Below are 14,353 nucleotides of genomic sequence, written 5' to 3' on the forward strand. Positions count from 1 at the left end.
AAATATTTTTGTACCAATCAAGCATTTGAATTAAAATAGAAAAAAGAAAACAAAAAGAGTTGTGGGTCTTATTACATCTACATATACATTTATGTACATACGTAAAACCAACAAATTTATTTATATGTATTTATATGTACATTAAGACGTATGTATATACACATAAAAAAAAAAAAAAAAAGCTATGATTTACTAGCTAGGGTTGCTGCAGCAGCAAATGAAAAAATGGCTTTTTTGTTTCTAGTCTCTAGCTTTTGAAAAATCTTGGACAGTCTTAATGAAGAAATTTATTGCGATTGAAGAAATGGTTTAATGTTGCTGACAATGATCCATAGCCATTCCTCATTAATTTGCCTTGTTGCCTTTTGCTGGGATTGATCTTACTCACAACTTGTTTAGTTGGTGGAAAATTCAAATAAATAATTAAATGATTAATTTATGAATAGCCGTTTAAGATTGTGAAAATTAAGGGCACATGCTTTTTCTACCAAGTTCCACTTTAATTACTAAAATTAATAATCTTTAAAAAAATTATCAAATAATACACTAATAAAAAAAATTATCAAATAATACACTAACAGTGAAATTTTTTAACTTTACAAACAAGATTAAGATAGTGACACATATTCTTTACATATTTAAAAAAATTATTTAAAAAAAATACATGTATTTTTATCTTAACTTTGCATGTAGAATTAAAAAACTCCATCATTAGTGTATCAAATAATTTCTCTAATCTTAAATACTTTAACTTTAACCTTCTCTCTATTTTTTTTTAATGTTTTATGTTGTAGTTTGTTTTTAATATTTTGTCAGTATAATTTTTTTTAATTTTACAAATAAAATTAAAAGATTAATATATATTTATTTTTTTATTATTTCTTAATTTTTAATATATTTTAAAAAGTATATATTAGTTATGTAATTTAAAATTTTCATTAATAAAAAATGAAATAATTTTTATGATATTAGTTTTACATTTTAGTATTTGATTTAATTTTAAATATAAGCATTTACACTCAAAAGTTAAATTAAAATTTTTCTTATAAAAGAATATCATTTTCTTTTAATTTTAAATGATTATTGTTTGAATAAAAAAATTTTAAGCATACAATTGATTATTTAACGTTACGAAAAAAAAAAGAATTTTAAATTATTCTAACTAATTAAAACTAATAACAAGATGAATTAATCTGAACTCATATAAAACTAAAATACAACAAAACCTTGAATTGTTCAAAATTTAAAAAAAGTTTATAAAATGTCTAGTGTCGTATAAATAATGCTATTCATTGATTGCGACCCTTGTTTTGTTTCATTTTATTTCGACATTTTCGTTTGTTATTTTTTTTTTTTTTTTTGTGCTTTCGATGAAAATGAAACTTTCATTAAAAAAACATTCACATTTTCTTTTGTTTGTTTTTTTATTTCATCAATGAACGTAATTTACATTCTTAGGATAAATCAATCATAGTTTGTCCCTCTTTCGAAAAAGATTGATGGGTGTGTGTATATATATAATATCATAGCAGTAATAAAAAAACAAAACAGGGTGAGTATCAAAAGAATCGAAGGTAAGTAAAAAAAGGAAAATAAATATTCTGTCACAATCTAGCCAGTGTCCACATCTAAAAATCTGAACGTTTTTTATTTTTTGACACTCTCTTTCTCTCTCTTTTTATTTTTCTTCAGATCCTCTTTCGTTTTTTGCACTTTTGCTAGTGTCTTTAGTCCCTAAACATCTGTTTGTTAACTTTCTCATTTCGCACATTTTAGTCCCAGCATCTCTTCCTCAATGCTTTCAGTTCTCTCTTCTTTCTTAAGGTGCTTTTTATTTCTCTTGGTTCAAGTTTTGGCTTCGTTTTGTTTGTTTGTCGTTTGGGTTCTGGATCTTGTTTTAGGTTTGGATTTAATATTTGCAAGGAATTTTAAGGATGTAAGAGCTTTCGGTTTCCGGGTTTGTTGTGATTTTTATTTGTGATTTTTTTTTTGGGGGGTGTTGGGCTTTGTTTGGCCGTTAAGAGTATTTTTGTTTTAGGTTTCTTTGCTGGATCCTTAGTTTTTTTTTTTTTCTTTTGTCAAACAGGAAATGGAACGTAGTTTAGTTTGCAACTTGGGTTTGGCTTCATTTTTCATTTTTGATCCATTACACATGGAAGGAAAGCAAATGAAACTAACGTACTATTGAGTACTTTTGTGATTCGTGATAACAGTTGGTTTTCTATAGAACTTTACTATTTTTAAAAAATATTGGTGGTAATTTCATGCTGATGTGATTTGCTATATATTTTTGGTTTTAAATGTTTTTGAATTTGGTGCCTGTGTTTAGGTTCAAGGAATATATGAGCTTTAAAATTGATTAGATGAAAGCAAGGTCACAATTTGCTCTGCATTCGGATCTCTGAAGTTGGTCAATGCAGAAACATGAATTAATATAAATTTGGAGAGTCACATCGTACATTTTCTTTTGGGATACAGCTGAGAAAATTTAGTAGCGTGTAACAGTTAGAATGGGTTCATATTCTGGTTCTTGTGAAATCGTTGAAGCTTGCCAAAGTTGAAACCAGTACAACGTTGTAAGAAGGCATACCGACCACATTCAGGATTGGGTGCGGGTGTCAAAGATCGGAAGCCTCCTGTGCTGAAAATGGGATACAAGGATTCTATAGAAGATGATAGTAATCAGCTTTTTGATGCTGTCAATCTTAAAGGTCCCAAGGGGTTAAGTGTTTCGTACCAAGGAGGCGCAGGCTTAAGCTCTTTAAAGAAAAATGCTTTGAAGAAGCCAATTGCAGTGGGGATGCCGCACTCCCCTAGAATTGATGGTTCAGAGCCGTTGTCACTGAAGCAGGCATTAAGGGATCTTTGCATTTCTAAGGCATCAGAAACGGCTGCTATGAAACGGTTATCAATATCAACTAGTTCTCCTGGGGTCTCTGAAGCTGGAAGGATAAAAAGTTTGTTCAATTCAGTTGTAGTTGAAGCAGCTAGTGGATCTGGTCTTCCCAGAGATGAAGATAAGAAGGGCATCGTTGAAATATCTTTGGTGCCTGAAGAAAGCAAATCAACTTCTTCTAGGATGATGGCTGTGCCACATCAGACTGCTAAGAATAAGTCATTGATTCAAAGTGCTAATTCTTCGCCTCGATTTGCTCGTGCAACAACACAAATTAGCACTGGAACTTCTACATCAACTCAAACTGATGTTTCTGCATCCAGAAAAGTTGGAACTCAGGCGCCAAAGGCAGAGCTGCATCAGAAAGATAAGCACACTTCTGCATCTTCTCCATCTTTTTCTTATGCTGATGATAATAAGTTAGAACCTGATAATACTGCGCCTGCTTCAACCAAGTTACCAAAAAAAGCATCATCGCCAAAGCCAGGACGAAAGGGCAGGCTGCATGCTGTTGCTTGCTCTAGCTCGATCAATGGCAACAGAGTAAGCAGGATGACAAGAAATGCACCGAGGGCGGCCAAAACAGTTGCCAGGGACAAAACTTCTGTCAGGAAGAAAATGAAGGAGGATTCCTCTTCTGCCGATTGTGCTGCTAATACTTTTAATGAAGTTAATAGCAGCTTGAATTTCACTACGAGTCAATTAGTTTGTCAGAGATGCCAGTGCTCTATGAAGAGTTCACGTAATGAGTCTAATAAAGATTTCATGAAGTCGCAGTCAGACGGGATTAGTGCTGAAGTGAGCTCAAGTTATGTGAATTCTGATGTGTGCAAACCAACTTTGGTTGAAAATAACTCTAACAGAAACCGAGCTGCCACTCCGAGGGGTAAAAAGATCCCAAAATCAGGAGAGAAGGGAGACTTCTTCCAAAGCAGCCTTGGTGATAGTAGTAGCACAAGCATTTGTGATGACAGCAATCTAAGGGGGTCTAGCTGTGGCAACAGACCCCACATGTCAAAGGACGTGAGATGGGAAGCCATCCGCCACATTAGGATGCAGGAAGGGGTCTTGGGGTTGAGACATTTCAATATTTTAAAGAAGCTTGGTTGTGGAGACATTGGTACAGTATATCTTGCTAAGCTTATTGGTACAAACTGCTTGTTTGCTATAAAGGTCATGGACAATGAACTTTTGGCAATAAGAAAGAAAATGCCAAGGGCCCAAACAGAGGGAGAGATATTAAGGATGCTTGATCATCCTTTTCTGCCTACTTTATATACCCAATTCACATCAGATAACTTATCATGTTTAGTTATGGAGTACTGTCCTGGTGGGGATCTGCATGTCCTTCGGCAAGGTCAGCCTAGGAGATGTTTTCCTGAGACAGCAGCTAGGTAAGATGCTTAGATGATGAAAAGTCAATTTAAATTAGGATCACCTTCTACTAGTTTGAAATGTCTTCACAATTGAGCACCAAAAATAACAGGAGGGGAAGAAATAAAGATGCTTCATATTAAGTTCATAATACATAACTGGATTTGTCTTGTATGTCATTCAGTCTGGACCTTGTACATCTAAAGCGCAATAGTTTTTGCATTATATTGCTAGCGCATTTCTGGTTAAAGTTATGAAATGGTTTAGATATGGCTATGATAGGTGCTTCCACCTAATCACCTTGGAACTCCCCTTCCTATCTTTGGAAGTTTTAGCTTGTCCCAAATTGACTTGCTCAACATCAGTTTTGAGTTGTTTATGCTAATCTCAAGCTGTGCTGTTTTTACTTGTTTCCTTCATCTTGGTGACTGATGTAGCATAGCATAAGAGAAAGTGTATGTTCATTGTTGAATGAGAGTCTTCCTTGCTCTTGTTCATCTTTTTTGTTCAATCTGACATCAGTAAATCTCTGAACGGAATATATATTATTTTGTGTTCAGGTTTTATGTAGCTGAGGTTCTTCTTGCTTTGGAGTACTTGCACATGCTTGGAGTTGTCTACCGTGATTTGAAACCAGAAAACATTCTGGTTCGAGAAGATGGCCACATAATGCTCACAGATTTTGACCTTTCACTTAGATGCACAGTTAGTCCAACCCTCCTGAAATCTTCATCAAATTTGGATCCTGCAAGGATATCTGGTCCAATCACTGCATCTAGCTGTGCAGAACCCTTCTGCATTGAACCATCCTGTCAAGTCCCATGCTTCAGTCCTAGGTTCTTGCCTGCTGCTGCCAAAACAAAGAGGAAGGCAAAAGCAGACCTTGCTGCCCAAGTGAGATCACTATCACTGCCACAGCTTGTGGCTGAGCCTACTGATGCAAGATCCCACTCCTTCGTTGGGACCCACGAGTACTTGGCTCCTGAGATCATTAAAGGAGAGGGTCATGGAGCCGCTGTTGATTGGTGGACCTTCGGTATCTTCCTTTACGAGCTTCTCTATGGTAGGACACCCTTTAAAGGTGCAGGGAATGAAGAGACATTGGCTAATGTTGTGCTACAGAGCCTTAAGTTCCCGGACAGTCCTCTTGTTAGTTTCCAGGCAAGGGATCTCATCAGAGGGCTTTTGGTAAAGGAGCCAGAGAATAGGCTGGGAACAGAAAAAGGGGCTGCCGAGGTCAAACAACATCCTTTCTTTGAAGGCTTGAATTGGGCATTGATACGATGTGCTGTTCCTCCGTAAGTACCAGAGTTCTTTGAATTTGGTGTCCCGAGCATGATGACCCCGGAAACGAAGAGCAGTTATTTGGAATGTAAAGCTCCAGAAGAGCACCTTGAATTTGAGCTTTTCTGATGAAAACATATACTACTTTTTCAGAGAAAGTTCCCATAAGATACTACACGGCGAGACCTTGAGCCCTTTAATCGAAGGATCTCCCTCCCCTCGTAATTAAATATCTTGCTCATAATATAAATTTGATTGAGAATCTTTTATAAAACGAAAAAATGTAAAGCTATTTAGAAGAAGCTTCCAGAGAAGCCGAAAGTACTTTAGCTATTAACTATTAATGTAAGTAATAAACTGATCAAGAATGCAAGCTTTCAGGGTATTATATTCTTGATAACCGCCGTGTGGGCATAGCCATGTTGTTTTAAAATATGATTTATTGAAGAATGGACAGATTGATGACTTCTTCTATTTACATTTTTACAACTTCCTAATCATTGTTGGGTATCTAGGTAATTTACCTAGACCTTTCACTTTCTTCTATTCCCATTTTGCATTTGCATTTTGTGCACATTTCTTTTAATTTTCGATTAAATTTGCCTTAAACTTTGAATGTAACTTTAGAAGTTTAAATTCTCCATTTTTCTAAACTATTTAGCATTAGCTTTATTTAGGAAAAAAACATTATAATATTATGTTTTATTATTCAAGTAAAATTTAATATTAATTTTTTATTAAGATTTGGAAAATTTTGTCTTTCATCACCCTGAATTCACGGAGCCATATCTTTTTGACCTTTGAAGCCACCTGGATAGTTTCATTCGCTTTTATGGCGTCAAGCGCCGACGAAGATGAGTTCGTTATTCTCGTATGCACCGATCCAGAAACCGGATCGAACCTGATATCTCCAATGAAGAAATATTTCCTGCTGGGATTTCCCTTCGATTCTCTCTTTTCAAACATTTAAAATCCAAGCTCATCGCAATAGGCAATTCCATTTTCTTTTCAATCATTTCTCACTTCAAAAAAAAAATCAAAATTGAGGATGATGTCTGTATAGAGACAGAGGAACGATTTAAACATTGTAAATTGATTACAGTACATGCTGGAGGTGAAGATTTCCAATAGCAGCTTGAATTTTTGAAAGCCAGAGACACCCATGTGCCCAAGGTAACAGATCTTGCTGGGAGGGAGGATGTTTGGTAATAAATGGTTCACTGCCTATGACACATACACAACTCTTGCCATCTTTGACATTTGTTTATCTTATGCACACACTCACTTGATTCTCAAGATAGGAAGTTGACTGACGTAAGATTTTGGGTTGAATATCTTGCAGAAGCTAACTGAGACGATTGTGGGAAGTGGTCACCATGGGAAACTTCACATATAAGACCTTAGGCTGATTATTGATGAAGGTGGAGAACCGGAGAGTAATCCAGTGGCTGCAATTGTGCTTCCTGCAATGAAGATAGTCCGTGTCACGAACAACTTTTCTTAGTTTCAAGTTTCTAGAAGCTAGTCATCATGTAGCCATACCATATGCTTTCTGAATTTAACAATGCATGTAACACCCTTGTATTTGAGACATTCAGTATCTCCAAGCCATAGAAACAATAGTGAATTTGGCGGCACTTAATAGGTAAATTTTCTTTTAGTCAGTTTGATTATTTATGAACCAGTAAACAGAAATAGAGAATGGTTTTAAAGGATTCTATGAAACACGCACAATGGCATCCAGTTCGTAACAAAATGTGGATTTGTATGTTGTATAATAATCAAATGTTGCAAAGTAAAAGAAATGATAGAATCCATCCCTTCCCCCTGTATTCCCAGAAATGAAAAATGAGAAGTAACAAAATTATTCACTCATTGTCGGAACTTTCAGAGCTTGATTCATTTCCTTTATGATCAATAACACCATTGGCCACTGCTCCATTCCTCTTTGAATCTTTTTCATCCTCCTCATCTTCGCTATATTCACTCTCATAATCATCATATCCATCTTCTTCTTACTGCTCTTCCTCCTCAATCCCCTCTTTCATGGCAGCTCCCTCATCCGGCAAGGGACCTGTCCTTGTACCTGCTCGACTTCCTTTCAATATTTTGATCTTCAGGTTTGCCTTCTTATCACAACCAATCCAAGAGTCACACAAGCAGAATGCTGTCAAGTTGTAATTTGCCTCAGCCGGAGCCTGGAACTTTCCCATTACTAACCTTGACCCACTCTTTACTTTCTTAACAGCTTCTCTAACAGCAGCATTTGTCTCCTTCAGGCTTGCCCCTGACCCTTCCTTCAACTCCTGAATTGCTTTAGATGCTGCCAATACGGCCACAGCCTCATCCATGAAGCTCACCTTTTGGGAGATCCAAACATCATTGGAGACAAAGTCAGCAAGCAGTAACCAGAAATTCTCTTCCTTGTGAAAGGGGAAGTAAGGAGCATGAGGAAGAGCAGCAACAAGGCCACTCCCACGTTTGAGTGTGATCCAAGCATGCATTGTGACAATATCACCCTCTTGTATCCCCTCTTCACCTTCTGTCTCACACGTGATATCAATTGTCAAGTAAGGTTTCAGCAGTAGATAACCCTGCAACCTGAGTCAGCAGTTCAAACTGGTCCTCTAAGGTCATGTCACAAAGATCTTGAAATGTTCGCACTTTCTGCAAACAAAATGAAAGAGAATTTTCAAACCAAAGAATAGTATAAAACAGATGCAACGTGTTCAAGAATGCCAAATCCCATGATTCATGCATGCATCAAGACATCAAGCCAACTTCTTGTTTTATAGAGCATTTGCCAATCCATACAAGAACTAACAATGTAACATTTTCACCTCCTCTGAAGACAATTGAACCATTTCCATGAATGTGAAATTGTCAATCTGAAGTCTCTAAGGCTTTAGCTAATGAACCAGTGTTTTTCTTTCTCATCCACAAATAACTTAATCCAAAAACATAATCAACTGGTTGGCATAGAGTGTCTTGAGATATAGAATATTAATCAAGCACTAAAGCAATAATACCTAAAAAGCAGCCAAGATATAGGTGATAACATAGAATTAAAGCAAATGCATCAGGACTCCTTTAGTGCAGCACAAAAACCAATAAAATAAGCATATCAATACCCTCCGTGCTATCTTTTTTACTATGGTCTCATTAAAATGAGGCAGCTGTAGAAAGGGAGCAACACCTTCACTAGATCCCCCAGCAATCTTTCTAGCACTTAGCGGGACTTCCTGGTCCAAGGAATAAATAACAAAAAAAAAAATCACTTTGTTGAGAGATTAGAAGAATAACTCTCTTCTAATAAAAATAAAAGAGAATGATGAGATATAACTGCATTAAAATAAATGGCAGTGAAGGCCCAAGCTATTGAATTATAGGAAGAGAGTTAATAAATAGGGATTTTGGTTCGAAATTGTCAGTAAAAGAGCAGGTAAGAAAACTATGACATTTTTGGCCAAATACAACAGGAAGAAAAAAAATGAAAGGATTGTCAAAGGTGCCACACACACACACTTTGGCAAATGATATGATGGCGATGACAGACCAAAAATTAATATTCCACTTCGATCTCTGGTAGGCAATACAGCTTGCTAATTCCAATCAACAAAGCCTATTCTGGGTCAGTTTAGGAAACTGATCCTTTTAGAAGAAAAGAATTTAGTATTCACCTGAATGCTAAGGATATGCAAAGTAACCAATCTAATATTCATATGCTGCATATGCATACCCTCTAATTTACATTTTCCATTTGGTATATTGCAAATGACAATATAGATGGAGATAGCTAAACAAAATATTGGCACCAAAAGTGGCACTCCACAAGGAAAGCACCAAAGTTCCAGACAAAAGAATAGATTCCAAATCAAGGAGCATATACACTTACCTGAATGATATTCTAAGAAAGCTCAACCACGCCAATGGCAGGTCTCAACCATCCATGCCCTTGAGCAGTGCGTGGTATTAATGCCATCTGTATTCATATATAACATACTGAGTGATACATCCCAAAGAATGCAGAATATTTTGAGTTGCAAGCATAGCTTGTTCAGAAAAGTAGAATAATATAGCAGAAAACCCAGTAAACACAGTCACACATCAGTGAAATTAATACCTCACAGAGAACAAAATGGCTTTGCAGTCTAGGAATTTCAAAATAGTAGGGACTTGTTGCAGATGTTAATTATCTACAAGATTATGATTAGGATGAGGGGTTGAAATGGATTTTGAGACCAACTTGTTTTTTTCACTTCTTTACCAAAGAAGCTGAAGATGGTAAAAGCACTTGATTTCTTAGACAATCCTTCAAAACCCTCAGATGCCCCCAAAAATACCAAAAATTTTCAAGAATAATGCCAATCATCTTGTGAGCAACAATTAAAATCCAGATCTATTATTATCAATATGTTCAAATGAGGAAACATGTGCAAAAGAGGATTTCCAAAAATTGAGCGTAACAAACCCATTAATGTGCTAGATGAGCTGAGAAATCTAAATTCACCTTCATTAGTTCCTCAAGAAGGCGGAGTGAAAGCTCAAGCATGCGTCTAAAATCATGCAACAAAGCTGGTGTCAGAGCAGCAAACTCATGAGTCAACTGGGATTGGATCAACAATTCCGCCTACAAAGTAGAAATGTAAAGCAGCAAGAACTATAAGCCCGAACTTCAGAGTGTTGGAAATAGTAAAATACTAAAAGAAATAGAGAAAGACATGGCTACATGTGAGCCACCTTTACGAAAGCTGGATGCTGCTTCCAAAACTTGGCTTGGTCTTGACGAATATTCTTATGGTCCAAGTTCAGCTCGCTCCTAACCAACACGAATAATTTCTGAAGGGGTTCCTCATCACTTCGCTGAACTGGAATTTCCATGAATTCTGCAGCTTTTATAAAGACATCCAAGACCTTGCTGCAAAAATAGACTACTATTGAGAAAACTGAAATGAAAAACAACAGCAAACCCTATTGAACATTGTCAACAAGAGTATAATTTATGATTTAGTTTGACACTCTCTCTTCAAGTCTCTACTGTGTCAAGCACTTTTGCAACTAGGAGTAATGGGAAAGAAGCCTGTCATTAACATAGTTGAATTTTTGGCTGGTGAGAAAATTTAAAGCCATTACACAAAAAATATCATTTCGAGGTCTCAATAAATTTAGAAACATAAAGCAATAGTTAACTTTTTATAAGTGTTTTACAATAAACATCAGATAGCATATCAATATGATGGAAATTTGTACCTTGGAGCTAAAGAAGGTTTCATGAAATAGTAGTAGGCAGACAATGTTTGATGCATCACATAATTTCCGGTATATTTGGCTGATCTTGAGAGATATATAACAGCCAACACCAAAGGCAGAAGAATGCATACTCCAACTATTCCTAGAAGAAGTACCCCACCTGATGCTGCATCAATATTCAGCAGAAATGGAGGTAGGGCTATACCCATTTTGAAGACTCTAAATTATGAATTCAATGAAAATTGAAAACAAATCAGAATTAAAATTTCTCATTCATGAAACTTGTATTCTGCTGGAATGAAAGATGAAACAAAGAAATTTGTTACCTGCCTGCCATCTGGGCGGCCATACTTTTCAAAATTCTCCTGAGAGACTGGATCTGTCAGGGCCTGATAAGCCTTTGAAATGTATTCAACAAAATAATCGTGGGCCTCTGATATGAATGGGGACGAGGCAAAGGTGGACAGGTATAAGGTCTTCAAAAAGAAAAAAAAAATCATGGGCTGTGAAAACCAGATATGAAACCCACAAATAAACCTATAACCTAGATCTGGATTTTTATCAGGATGATACTGGATGGAAAGTCTCCTATATGCCTTCTTTATGTCTGAATCTGAGGCTCCAGGGTCTAAACCAAGAATACTAAATGGCTCAAACACTTTAACCTGAAAATCAACAAAAAAAGAAGAAGAGGCGAATCATGTTATATCATGTGAAACAGCTGAGGCACACCATGTACAGAGAATAAAATGTTGATGGGAGAAACAAACTGGTTGATTGCACTAATATATTAATAAATGATCACCCAGGTATTAATATATAACCATTCATTCCACATTCAAAAAATCAACAAGGGGAGAATGCATATCTATACTTTCTCAATCCACACATAACACTTAAATTCTTCGCCTAAAACCAAAGTCCCATCATATAAGGGACGAGGTAACAGCTGACTGCGAGATTAAATCATGTTGTCCTTAGATATATAGAACAAATGGAGTACCTCATGACTTGTATGTTTGATATAGTATATCAGCATCACCATGACAATCCAAAGAAGTACAAGGGTCAGATTACTACATGTAGAGAAGTTTGAGATCAGCAAAAGTAAACCAAAGAATCACAAATATGTCACTCCAAGGTAACTCAAATACAATGAAAAAAATGATATTAGAAGCAAATTTACCCTTTTGAAAATAGATTTCTTATACTTCCCAGAACGAGAACACACAGAACACTGGCAGTGGATAGTCATCGTCTTCTTCGAAAATGCATCTAAAATCTTAACCTAGAGTGTACGGCGCCAATGGCAGAGCCATTATGGTCAACACAAAGATCGGGAACAATGCACTGTTCTCCTCAGATGCAGCCATATTGACCTTTTTGCTTCTGAAAAAGTAAACTTAAGGAATTGTTTTCTTCTTTATACAACTCTGTAACAACAATTTGACAAACAATCAACATCTATGCATTCAACAAGAAAAAGAAAAATTAAGCTGAAAAATAGGGCTAAAATCTTAATTCAAAATATGCCTAATCCAATTCTCCTTTTGAAAAAAAATAATTATTCTATAAAATTAACTATCAACGATTTGGCAAATTCGATAAAGTTTATATCTGGCACCAAAATCACATTAAAAAAAAATCATATCACGAATCCGACTAAGCCCATTATTGACATTATTTGTTAAATAATTAAACCGAAACTGAAAACTTCCGCACCATTAATATCTAACTTCCACGAATATCCATTCCAAAAAAGGTTCATAAATAAATAAATAAATCTATATGTTCATATACTTTAATTTATTTAATAAACAAACGGAGAGAAAAAAAAACAAAAAACGTTGCTGTTAAACAAGCAGAACAGAGCGAATTTCTCTACAGGAAGCAAAGAATTTGGGCAGAAGAGAAAAATAGTTAAACCTCAATTAAAGGAAGATTTTATCTCTTACAGATGAAGTTGAGGGACGCCGGATGTCTACGGTATTGGCCGCGGCAGCTCCAGGCCCTGGCGTTGGCTTCGCTGGCCTCATTGCGGAATTCTTATTAATGAGCCTTTTTTTAAGTATTTTCTTTTCCGTTGTTTCCTAGTCACGCTATATTTTGTTCTCCTCTGCCTCAAGCTTTTCTTTTTAATTTTCTTATTTCATTTTCTCTAATAATAATAATAATTTAATTTGTAATATCCATAAAAAGAAATATATATTTTTGGAATTTAGAAAAAATTAAAATTACTATTTGGGTTTCTAAACCTATCTCAATAAACCTCCAATAGACTTAAATAAATAGAAAATAAAGCAGCTCCAGCCCTTGTTCTTCCTTTCATCTTGAGCTCATTAAAGAGCCCAGATCACTTTGATTTTCAATTTTTTTTTCCTGAAGATATGCCGCTTGATGTTCATTTCCACACTTCAAAACAATTTATTGATGTTGGTAAAATAAATACTAAAAATAAACAAACAAACCTTCCTTTATTGGTAGTTTAGGTATTGTAGTAAATATTCAAGTTTTGTTTGTGAAAATTTTAAGTTTCTCCATAAGCATATTAATTATCTTTGATGCATAAAATAATATATAAAATAAAATAAAAATCATCTTATGTTATATTTAATTTGTATTTAAATAAAAATATAAAATAACAAAAAAAATTAAATTATATTTTTAATATACGATGATTCAATCTTTTTAAAAAAAAAAATTATTTTTAATCAATTGATTGAATTTATATATTTTATTATATCATTAAAAATTATATTAATAATTTAAATTATATAAATTTTTTAAAAAATAATTTTAATTAATAAATAAATTATTTTATTTTAATTTTTATATATAATAAAAAATAATAAAAATGATATTATTTTATTTTATTTTATTATAATCTTATTAGCATTCATAAAATATTATAATAATTTAAATATGAAGCAAATTTGCTCTTCTCCTACCCCACATCGTTTTACATCAATCAACAAAAGAAAAGAAAAAAAAAAAAAGGAATATGCCCCCATTGATTCCAGCAATTAAATGATATATTCTTTTAGAGTGAGGCGGAGGATGTGCGTCTGATTAAGACATTTGTTTTGCAGTTGCAAAATTTTGCATATAAAGGACATTCTTCCAGAGAAGATGTTGGGTCATTATCTCAAGCTCAGTGGACTACATTCAGATCTCCTTGTGTTGCCCTCATATTATACTTGTCAAAATTAAAATATCTTTCACAATCACCTGGACATAGCAACATTTGCACTTGATTACATTCATTGGGGGAGCCACTGGGATATCAACCAAAATAGACCAAAATTGACCTGTAAAAAGAGGAGACATACTCAAATAACTTCGTCCTCCACATACAAAAAAACACCAACAACAAAGATGGACATATAACGATGGATTTTGTACCGACATCACGTTAACTCAATTGGCAAAATCATATGTCTGAATGTAAATGGTTTTAGTTAAATTAAAAAATTTTAGGTTGTTTTTCCTATGATTTTTTGCTTTTTACATCTTAATTCGAGATTTAAAGAACTTATCTATTCAAGAAGT

At 34.7% G+C, this 14,353-nt stretch overlaps 1 protein-coding gene and 1 pseudogene across 2 annotated transcripts; one reads left to right on the forward strand and one right to left on the reverse strand.

Annotated features, from left to right (window-relative positions):
- Positions 1 to 1,606: 1,606 nt before the first annotated feature.
- Positions 1,607 to 7,145, forward strand: LOC111294162 (serine/threonine-protein kinase KIPK2-like). Its single transcript, XM_089743986.1, has 5 exons — positions 1,607 to 1,824; positions 2,087 to 2,178; positions 2,330 to 4,290; positions 4,831 to 6,727; positions 6,897 to 7,145. Exons 3-4 carry the CDS (start codon positions 2,648 to 2,650, stop codon positions 5,570 to 5,572), a joined length of 2,385 nt encoding a protein of 794 aa, XP_089600112.1. The 5' UTR covers positions 1,607 to 1,824; positions 2,087 to 2,178; positions 2,330 to 2,647; the 3' UTR covers positions 5,573 to 6,727; positions 6,897 to 7,145.
- Positions 7,146 to 7,302: 157 nt separating this feature from the next.
- Positions 7,303 to 13,163, reverse strand: LOC111293933 (dnaJ protein ERDJ2-like; annotated as a pseudogene). The gene is made up of 11 exons (XR_016327796.1): positions 12,760 to 13,163; positions 11,991 to 12,237; positions 11,808 to 11,903; positions 11,349 to 11,469; positions 11,132 to 11,237; positions 10,805 to 11,023; positions 10,295 to 10,472; positions 10,065 to 10,184; positions 9,450 to 9,536; positions 8,686 to 8,796; positions 7,303 to 8,221 (listed from the first exon to the last, which is right to left on the reverse strand). The product of XR_016327796.1 is annotated as a dnaJ protein ERDJ2-like (transcript).
- Positions 13,164 to 14,353: the final 1,190 nt, after the last annotated feature.

Source organism: Durio zibethinus, chromosome 14 (assembly GCF_047325235.1).
Source record: "Durio zibethinus cultivar Kanyao isolate XHJ-2024 chromosome 14, ASM4732523v1, whole genome shotgun sequence".
NCBI classification, from domain to species: Eukaryota; Viridiplantae; Streptophyta; class Magnoliopsida; order Malvales; family Malvaceae; genus Durio; species Durio zibethinus.